General features: G+C 38.5%; 1 protein-coding gene across 1 annotated transcript in view; it reads right to left on the reverse strand.

The window, feature by feature from the left end:
* The window catches only part of LOC103135014 (rap guanine nucleotide exchange factor 5-like), a 34,370-nt gene extending 23,247 nt beyond the window's left edge, over positions 1–11,123 (reverse strand). The window contains exon 1 of the mRNA XM_007547552.2: positions 10,494–11,123. Within this exon, the coding sequence (XP_007547614.1) occupies positions 10,494–10,637 (144 nt within the window). The 5' untranslated portion in view covers positions 10,638–11,123. The remainder of the gene's footprint in view (positions 1–10,493) is intronic.
* Positions 11,124–11,464: the final 341 nt, after the last annotated feature.

An 11,464-nucleotide genomic window follows, 5' to 3' on the forward strand; every position in this document is an offset into this window, starting at 1 on the left:
CAGAACATTGTAAGATGTGGGTTAGTGTAGCCAAGGTTATTGAGTACAGCATCATAAATGCAACATTAGCATTTTAATATTTGGAAGCAAAACTATGTTTAGTCTAATTCTGCAGCCCCAGTGAAGTCCTAAAACCTGCTTTGTCACATGTAATTTTAACTTTTCCCAGAACATTTTTTTTAGAAATGTTATTTTTTGAATATGTTGAACATTATAAGTGGAGAAACAAGAACTGAGTGTGGCTCATTGTGGGGACATTAAATGACATTCTCTGCAAAATTGAAGGGTATTATTCAGAGAGACTAAGTACAGTATACTTTAAGTAAACTTTATGCAGAAGAGTTGCCCAAACTTTGCCATTTGCTGATGTGTGTACACATTTGTTACACCATGTATTCTTTTATCTACTTTCACTCAGCCAGCTGAAGCAAAAGTGCAGAGGCGTTCACTAAATTACATAAGCCACATTTTTGGCTGCGCACGTATATTGTCAATCTTGTAACGGATTGTAATTTGAACCTCTTTAGTTCAAGCCTCTGTTTGCTTTCCAACAACGTAAGACAATATGAGAAATATGTGAACGAATGGTGCATAGTTAATTTGGCTAATTAAAATGAGATACTAAATAATGTAATGATAATTGAGAGCAGAAATGCCAAGCATTGACACGATGAATACGCCAGCTGGTTTATACCACACTGAACTGAGCTCGGGATTCTTATGTAGCAAATTATTGAAGTGATCCAGCTTAAATTTTTGTGAAAATGAATTTGAAGGTGGCTTTTGTAAAGTGTGAAAATGAAGAACATTGAATTTAAAAACATTTTAAATTTGATGCTGGGGTCCAAACCCCAGCACCTAGTGGAGCCAAGCTGGACACCTTTAATACGGCATTTGCAGGACCTTTTAACTTTTAAAATACTTCAATATGATACGTCATCGAAATCAAGCCATCTTCTTGAACTCACATCCCCCAAAATTTGCACTCTTGGAGAGAATACTGCCTACAAGTAAAAATAAAGAACACCTCCTTAAAAATTNAAACTTTGCCATTTGCTGATGTGTGTACACATTTGTTACACCATGTATTCTTTTATCTACTTTCACTCAGCCAGCTGAAGCAAAAGTGCAGAGGCGTTCACTAAATTACATAAGCCACATTTTTGGCTGCGCACGTATATTGTCAATCTTGTAACGGATTGTAATTTGAACCTCTTTAGTTCAAGCCTCTGTTTGCTTTCCAACAACGTAAGACAATATGAGAAATATGTGAACGAATGGTGCATAGTTAATTTGGCTAATTAAAATGAGATACTAAATAATGTAATGATAATTGAGAGCAGAAATGCCAAGCATTGACACGATGAATACGCCAGCTGGTTTATACCACACTGAACTGAGCTCGGGATTCTTATGTAGCAAATTATTGAAGTGATCCAGTTTAAATTTTTGTGAAAATGAATTTGAAGGTGGCTTTTGTAAAGTGTGAAAATGAACAACATTGAATTTAAAAACAGTTTAAATTTGATGCAGGGGTCCAAACTCCAGCACTCAGTGGAGCCAAGCTGGACACCTTTAATACGGCATTTGCAGGACCTTTTAACTTTTAAAATACTTCAATATGATACGTCATCGAAATCAAGCCATCTTCTTGAACTCACATCCCCCAAAATTTGCACTCTTGGAGAGAATACTGCCTACAAGTAAAAATAAAGAACACCTCCTTAAAAATTTGAAAAATGCAGTATACTAACGGACACGGCTGGAGCAAGGGGGCAAAATGTGTATGTGCATGTTGCACTCCAGGGTAATGCCACCTAAACAAACATACGTTGTAAGTCCATTAGGATGATGATCACGTTTCCAGTTGAGTTTATTGGACAGAAACAGAAAAGCAGCTCTGGCAGTCAGAGTTTAACAGGTTTTTGAGCTGACTCAGTGAAACATGAATACTTGTGGGGTTTATAGCTGTTATAGGAGTCTGTGCTAGTAATTGCTGCTGCCCTTCTACTTTTTATACCCACCGACTAAAAAAAAAATGACAACCACATGCAGGTAGATAAAATGAGCAAATGAAAAGCACTTTAATGAACATGAATGATGGATGTAGATTTTATTTTATTTTTTTAATTAGCTGAGGCGCCAGAGGGGAAAAGGCTAAACAACTCACAACAATTTCTGAATAAATAAGTGGATGTGTATGACAGATGGAGAAGAGGAGAGATGAGGAGGTGAGAGGCATAAGCATCATTGTAATTATGAAGGAAGTGAGAGAAAGAAAGACAGAGAGGGCAAGTTGTTCAGCAGAGGATTTGAGTTGCAGGGAAATGAGACGGAGAGATGATTAGAGGGATGGAGATCAGTCTGGGTGATCCTCATTACAGCAATGACACTATTTGGAATGCCCCATGCTCACACAAACAAGCCAAAACATAAAAACTACACACACATCTCCATTATTCTTCATCGTATTGAAGCTAAAAAACAAAAAAAAAAAACAAAAAAAAAACAAAGATCTTTAATACTTTGTCACCAAAAATTGGACAAATTAGATCAGCACAGATTTTAGGAATCCCTAAATAACAAATTTTGAAAATTTTCCCAAAATACACTTCTTATCTTGTTTGCAAAATGCATGAATATTATCTGTGCTAGATCTCACACTCAAACATGCACAACTAGGGATTTGATCACTTTCAGCCTGGCAGGCAAAGAGCACCCCAGGAAGTCTTTAGCTAGCTGATTAGATGTATCCGACTACACGGGTGTTATTGATTCAGAACGTGGCAAAAACAAAGCATTAGGTGTACTTCCAAACACACACAGCCAATTCAGACATCTCCTGTCAAACTGATGCTATTTTATAACTGCAGTTTTTTTCCTTAGTAAAATATTTGCTATAATCCATCAATGAATTGCAGTTGTTCTTCTGTCAGGCAAATGTTTAGCAGTAGATCCTTCTGATTCACAATCTCTTGTTTCTGCTATCTTCTTCACAATCTAACAATAATTTCACTAATCAGAAGAAGACACATAATCCAAACTAATTATGTACAGATTATGCTCAGCCAGAGTGTTCCCCAAAAATTGAACAGTTGTGAACCGTTGACAGGATCATGGGCGCCAAAGCTCAATGATGCTTGGATGAGCTGAAGGTTAACCCGTGTGAACTGGACCTAAGAGCAATGGAAGACGACTCGCATCACATGGATGGCCAAATGTTTGCGCTGTTCACCTGGAGAAACACGTCCCAGCAGGATGCACAATCATGAAAAAAAAAGCCAAGCTGTCAGTGACACTGCAATACTTTGACCAATGAACCTTAGGTCTGCTATCCACATGGACATTGCTTTAACACTTCAAATCATTTATGCCCTCTAATAGAGACAGTATTCCTTTTTAGCTGTAACCTCTTTCAGAAGGATAAGGCTCTCTGCGACAACGCAAAGATGGTGTGGGAATGTTTGAGGAGCACAACAAAGTTTGCGGAGATGACTTGGTCTCTAAATTCCCCAGATGACAATCCAATTGTGCATCCATAGGATGTGCTAGGAAAACAGATTTGATCAGAACTTTCCACACAATTTAGACATTTTAGAAGAGGGTTCTGTGGAGTCCATGCCTCAAAAGAAAACAAAAAAGACCATAAAGGCTGTTTTGGCAGACGTGATCATAATTGACACTGATACTGACACCAAGACAGTGATCACATAAAAGTTACAGTGGAGATAGAAATGCACTGAAGCCAATTAACAATGGAACTGTAATGCTGAAGTTATGAAGCTCGCTTTCTTGCTGTAAAGATGCCAAGTCGGTGTCGATGCAGTGCAAATGCAGCATTTGGAAAAGGGGTTTAACAGAGCACGCCAGCCAGTCATGCACGTAGACAAAATAAAAAATGTATGTCTCTCCCTCTCGCTCCATGTCTTTTCTTTGTTTTTGATTCTCCATCGTGTCTCGTAATCTCTTTGTCTGTTTTTTCTAGTTATAACACAGATCTTTCAAGGGTTCTTTGTTTATCCAGTGTCATCTCTTCTCACAGACACGCTCGGGAATCGCTCCAGCACCAGAGGTGTTCCATTCGTACTGTATCACACATCAAGATGGAGTTCTGCCGCTATGTTCCTGTGAGTCCTGACATTTGTGCATCACTTCCTCTGCAGAAAAACACTTCCATGTGACAAGGAGTGAGGACTAATGGCATTGCAGCTTTGAAGGGAGAAGAGAAGAAAGAAAGGAGCAGAGAAGAGAAAAGAGAAGTGCACATGCTGACACACTTATCAATGCAATGACTTCAAAGTGCATATACAGAGAGTGAGAAACAGAGCAGGAGCAGCGAGGTCATTATCTGCAAAAAATGGATTACTCTCAGATTAGATTGCTGAGCACAGTGAAGAGCTAGAACACGCTACGCTTGGTGAGCCCCCCCCTCTCGCACACTCCAGTACACATCCAAGCTAAGCTCCTGTCGACTCCTCGACACGGTCGCCTCTCAGGGAAGTCAAAATGGAGTCATCAGAGGAGACAAACGCAGCACATGCATTCAAACTCTCCAAAGCACGAGCTTTGGCTTGTCCAAACAAGTCTTAAGATTAATCCTGTAATAAGTAAATACTCAAGAAGTTTAAATGATTTTTATGCTATTCTTGTTCAGTCTGGACAGTAATGAGCATATCCACCTCTAATGCTTGCATCAAGAAATAAAAGCGGACCAAAATGTAAGACATGGCAACAGTGGGGGAGTGAAAACTTTGGACAGCTTGTTTACTTTCATGACAAACATGCTAAATTTTTAAACTCTTAAGAGCTTTAGTTCAGTTCATTTAAGGTTTATTTGAGTTCCAGGGGGGCAATTAATGATAAAAAAGGAAAAAAGTGATAAAAAAAAATACTAAGAAATTCAGAAAAAAAAACAATGAATTATTCAACTAACCCCTCTCAGTTTGGGGTATTTTACTATTGAATGTTGAATTGAATTAATTAGCTTACAGAAACATTTAGATGAAAATGTACTTCATTGGAAAAGCCTGGAATTCTGGAGAACGTGGAAAAAACAAAAAGAGTTGAACAAGTTTCCTATACAATTTATATTTATTTAATATTACGGTTCTCTTGGTGCATTTAAGGATAACTAAGATATTTCTAAAAACAAATTTAACATGACAGATTGGCTTTGTTGTACCAAGACAAATGTTGTGCAAACTGTATTAATCTCTGAGTGACTGGTAAAACTTTTCTTCCATCAGAACCAGATTGTTTTTGCATCACTGGCTAATAAGAAGCTGCTACCATTTTCTGATCGCTTGTAAGAAATGTGTCATTTTTCAAACAAATTTGGTTGGGAAAATCACAGGCAGTCATAATGAGGGAATGAATGGAGCACTAGCTATCACTCTTATTAAGGAAATGTTTTTTATAAAGATGCAGTTGCCAAGCTACAAGCAGCATGACTAGTATAAAACATCTGACTATTGCCTCTAGCAAAGCAGATAACCCAACTAAAAAGACAGCTACTATCCGTTTGCAATATTTGTAGCACTGAAACTGTAAAAGAAATATAAGATTTTATTTTGGAAATAATTTAAATAATTTAAGTACAAGTAATGAAGTAATCTTCCACATTTTTTTATTTAATTAAGATGGCGTATTTTGGATGATTCAGGAATCTCAAGCCAGCTCATGCCTAAATGCTTTCTGCAGAAAGTTGTTGGTAAGAAATTGGATCTTAAAAACTGTTGTGTTTTAAAACTGACCCAAGGCAATCACATAATCAGTACTACTGGTTAAACAATAAACCCAGGTAATGTCAAAGTATGCGTGGCCCTTTAAATCCTTCTCCTGTCTCATGAATATATTTACTTATTTACTCCCCCCCAACATAAATGCAGTCTTAAGTTTTAAATGAGAATAAATGACCCTAAGCTATTCCAATTGGCACTAAAGTTGCCTTCAAAGGAATTTGTAATAATGCGAGTTTAACTGCTTCTTTCTTCTTTGTTTTATCAGGAATGCCACAAACATCGGCATTGTTATGTAACTTTTCCATTTCATAATTGCCCTTCTGGCTTGAAATATACTCTGTGTGCATACAGACTGGAGCTTTGTATACGTTTCTTCTTAATGAGACTTTTTTTCCCCCAACCCACATCTTTTATCTTTCGTATTTTATGTATGTATAATGCAGTTAAAAAGGGGAAATATTTATGGCAGAGGCCAAATCACATCCGAAGCTACTGTTCGCAGCATTCATATTGTAGAAATTAGATCAGCTCCTGAGGAATATCAACAACCATTCACAGAGGGAGTTTTAGAAAGGGAGGGGAGCATTTCAGAAAAGCATTAACAGTCAAAGGCAATCAACTTTACATTTGAAATTGGCCATCAGTCAATGCGTTTGCATGTCAGAGTTTTCATAAAGGTTTCAATCAACAAGAAATATCAAGTAATTCACATTCATGAGTGCATTTAGGTGTTGAACACGAGCCATTTACTGGTGAGCAAATTACAGCATCCAGGTTGGAACCTGTCAAAAATAATGCATAACGAGGATTTCTTGATCTGATCCCACGAATTTGTGTATATCGAGTATATCAAAGAAAATAAACTAAACTCACAGTATTAAGCTTGTGAATTTATATAATTTTTAAAAAGCTACTGACTTGTACTGCCTTGGAATACACAAAGAAGGAGAGACATTCATGTGAACGACTTAAAGTTGACCCAAAACTTTGAACCATGAGCTGAATCTTCTTAATTGTCTCTAGTTCTTTTAAAATGTGAACTTGCCCAACAACTATTTTTGGGTGAATAATTGAGATGTAATCACTAATCAATCAAGGCACCAAGACTTCACAAGGGCAAAGTGAACACTGACAGTAAATCTTTGTTTCTTCTGATACTTGAAACACCTCTGAGCTCACAGCAGATCCCTCCTTCAGCAGCAGAAACATGGAAAGAACCTGGAAATGGTGAACTCGGTTGTCAAAACTCCTCATACATGCGATCTAATAGAGCATTTCTGATCCATAGGGAATTAACCCTGGCATCCACAAGACCCACCGGATTCTCCACAAACATCCCAACACCAAGCCCCAAAAGACTCACTCGATGTTTTATCGTGTCTGTCTCCATGTTTCACAGATACCTCAGAGAAACAACGATGAGCACAGACAACAATACAGATGTAGTTTTAAATATTGTGGATATTCACCATAACACATGCACAAAAACTATTCAAATTGACCTTTATTACTATTATTTAGCAAGGTATTTGGATCTAAATGCACTTAATTCCAGTGAAAGATACTGCATTGCAATACATTTCAGAGAGATCCATCTCACACCACATGCACAGCGATCTTTCGCTTCAGTTTAAAAAACGACACGCAGTGTTTTCTGGAAAAGTATTCTTCCATTTTGTTAAATCAAAACCCCTCAGGAAAAAAAACCCGGTCAAGAACTAAAAACTGCAACAAGTGAATGGAAATTTAACCAGATCCAGGGCAGAGCAACATGGTAAATGTGGTAAAAGTTAAAAACTATGCGTTATCAATTCTGTACGCTTCTTTCACACTGCAGACATCGAAAGAAGTAATAAATGGAGCAACAGAGCAAGTTAAAACTATGTGAGACAGGATTCTCCAAGGTGAGGCTGCTGGAGGCTAGACTCTGAGGCAATTGATGGCTTTAGTGCAACGCAGCAGTTTCTATTCACTCTGGATTTTTATGTGATGTGAGAAACTGCTCATGTCAAAAATTGTGCATTAATAAGCAACAGAAACAAAATGTGTGGTTTTGGGAAAGGTAAACAGGTAAAAAAATCTAAATTCGTTTTAGAGTAAACCTTTATTAGATTGTCAAGGATTTTTTTTTTACTGCTATCTCGGTCTCTTCATTGTTTATTTTGTTATACTTATAGTGTGTGCACAAGCTATTGTGAGTGAATGACAGAAACTGGTGGAATCTAGTGAGAACCAGTCTGCAGTGAACAGTCACGTATTTACTCTAATTTTGTCCATCTCATTGCATAACTCTCACAAAATAAAATAAAAAAACTAAACTGAAATATTCATCCACTTGATCTTTCTGTTTCCTGTCCTCCAAATGCAGCAGTTTAAAAAACAGAAAACAAAATGTTATCAGAAAAGTGCTCAGGCTTTTTGCAAGATTAAATCAATTTTAAATACTTTTAAAAGATTTTCTGGCACTACTGGCCTTTTTTCACAGCAATCAGCCAAGAAACGAGCTGAGTGAGGATTGGTGAAAAAAATACAAAGATTAGGAATCGAACCTTTGATAGTTGTGTCGAGTACTACTAGTCATATTTACTAATTTTATGTTAAAATTTGTATATATTTTGGCTTTCAAAATAATAATTTGGATAAGCTTGCAATTCTTTAATTTTTTTGTTGGATTAAAAACTATTACATCTATTGGGGAACCTTCAGCCCATTTCCACCACATTTGTTATAGTGCTTAGAAAAATACATATAAATATCAACATCAGCCAAAATCACCATCTGCAGGTTGACCTCAAAGAAAAAAAAAACACAGTGGCTAGAAAAAGTCAATCAGTTCATCTTTAATTATAGATTATACAATTAAAACCCTAAAGAAAGCCCTTGTGCTACTTTCCATGTTTCAAGTAACATTTTAATTTGGTTCCATGCATGTTTTATTCACCTCTGTGTCAAGGTCCAATATCAGTGAATAATTAGGCAAGAAGATTTCTATATCACATTAACCATTAACAGGACACGGAGTGGCCTCACTCTGTAGTTCATTTGCACATCACTTAAAATTACCAGATGTAACATGACACAAACTGCTCTTCTCGGTGGTCCTATGTGGCTTTAACACAAGAAAAGCTGCATATTTTTAGCACATCTGGCTCCAGCGGGACAGGAAGTCCTGGCACGCCACCAATGATTTTCACAAAGGGAGCCGGGGACGAGTGTTTGAGTGGCCGCCGCTGACGACAAGGATGAGCAGAGCGGACACTCGGAGCAGGCATTTGGCATGTTGGGTGCTTTTTGTTGGACACAGCAAGGCTCAGAAAAAGCTTCACTGGCTAATCTTTGACAAAGAAAGCCAAAAAGCTGTTGACCGATCAATTAAACAACTGGTATAGTTTAAGAAATACTGAATTTGAGAAGCGAGTCAGACAGGACTAAAAAGGCCTCCAAGGCTGTTTGGCACTAGGAATGGACCTGTTACAAGTCTGAAAGTACACAGAGACTTTAAAAGGTTAAGTATCAAAGTAGCTATTGTTCCCATGGTTTAATGTACTTTTTTATAAAGATGCTAGAGAAAGTGTTAGCAGGATGTGAGTTTTATTCTGGCTGCAGCATAAGTTAAGAAAGTGATGCCCCACCCCTACAGTTGCTCTTAGATAAATTATGTGCAGTAAGGACTTCAAAACTACAATTGCATTTATTATGGTGTTTATTCTGTTTCAGTCTATGGACCAAAATTTGTATTAATCTTAATAATAATAATAATATTATGCTATTTTGCAGCAGTAAAAATACATATTTTTAGTATTTTAAATCATTGTTTGAATATGAAGTCTGGTACTTGTACTCAAGGTCGTCAGTCTTTGAAAATACACCAGGTCATGCCAATTTTGCACCACTAAGCCCACATTTATTTTGCAACTTATTTTTAATTCCCAAAGATGTGGTAGGCACAAAACTGTGAATCTTGAAACAAGAAATGGGGGATTCTTGATATCCCCTTCAGAATGAAAATTCATTTGAAATTTACATCAAGACTTTTGTCCTGCTTCTAATTCAAATTAGCCTATTCTCATACAGGGACTGCAAAAATTAGCATGGTTGTAGTCAAGTCTGTGCAGTCATTATGAGCTCCATTTGTATTGTCAGTCTTTACCACTGTTATTTTATGGGTATCAAAGTAAGATTTGGTAACTAATAACACCCTACGTAATTGTAGTAAACAAATAAAAGGCCACAGCTCTGACATTTTGATATGTCATCTAAGACTTTCACTACTTTCACTATCTCAATGGAATCCTTTTTCCAATAATGTCATAAGTAAACTGACAGATATTTTTTTTAAAAAAATACAGCTTGATCAGAAAAAAGAAAGAACACTGAGCAATTTGAATGAGAAATGTCATTACCACAGGTACTTTTAATGTGACTGTGAATGATGGTCGGGGTGGGTGGTGTTACCTTGACTACGGGACTGTGAAGGTATGGTGTCCAAAAGCTATTCTGGGCACAGTTGTACGCACACACACACACATATATATATATATATATATATATATATATTTAAAAAAGCTTGCCTCTGCGACATGTATGCCTGTGGGAAAATGAAAAACACCTGAGTCGTGACGAGCTTACAAAACGGCCTCAGAGCACAAAGTGGAGTCATGCAACCTGGCAGTTAAAAGATAACACAGCCAGTAACGTTCATCAAACACGGAAGGACGGACAGTCATTCAGCGGTCTGTTCGAAATACTCACGCTCTTTTTCCGCAGGTGCAGCCCGTGCTTGAGCAGCCCCGGCAGATCCCGGATTTTGTGTTTGAGCTGCGCTTGGTCCCGTGCGCTCCTGTTCCACCGCAAGCCCGCGAGCAAGCCGTCCTCTGCGGGCTCCGAGTCCTCCATGGTTCACCCCCCTTCTCCTCCTCCTCTGACTGCGTGTCCTCGAGCTGCCTGCCGCCTGCCTGACTGCCTCCACTCCCGGTGTCTCTGCCTAGTGTATCCTCAGGAGGCGCACCGCCGCCCGCGCCCGTTCGCCATTTCCCCCCTGTTCCTCGCGCTTACGCTCGCCGACCCGCATCTGCATCCAGACCGCGCGCGGCGCGGTTAACAACCTACCGAATGTGTTCCGCAGCACGCGACGCTGCCTGCTCCACCCAGTGGTTCGCGCGTCCCGCTGCTCCGTAGCCTACTACCAGGTTGATGTGTGCGCTGTCCAGAGAGGGGAGGGGAGTTACAGGTGCATCGACACATTGCATCACTTCCACCTTTCATTCACTGACGGTCAAACCAAGGAAAAGCAACAAACGGACTGTGATCACCGATGGTCATCACTCGGTGTTAGTACCAGTTTATTTTCAAATCAATGCTTGGTTTTTCCTGTGTGTTTGTCTCAAAAGTTGTAAAACAACACAAAGGATAATGTTTGGGGGAAGGGAGGGGGAAAAGAACAGAAGACAAATCTTGGTACGGCTACGTCACCACATTACCTGGGTCAAATTTCTAAAAGTAAACAAAGAGACAGTCTCTGTCGTTATGTGTGTATGTGTGAGACAGTCCATTTTTCAGGCTTCAAGCTTAGTTTTGTTCTGACAGTGTCGGGAATGTTGTTTAGTCTGAGGCAGGTGTGCAAAATGAAATATGAGAGGTCTTAATCCTGTGTTTTGTTGCTTGGTGTCGATGAAACGGTCTATGTAGTGTGGCTGCCAAATGGCTGTAAATGTTCTTAATCC

Source organism: Poecilia formosa, unplaced genomic scaffold, assembly GCF_000485575.1.
Source record: "Poecilia formosa unplaced genomic scaffold, Poecilia_formosa-5.1.2 Scaffold21, whole genome shotgun sequence".
NCBI lineage: Eukaryota > Metazoa > Chordata > Actinopteri > Cyprinodontiformes > Poeciliidae > Poecilia > Poecilia formosa.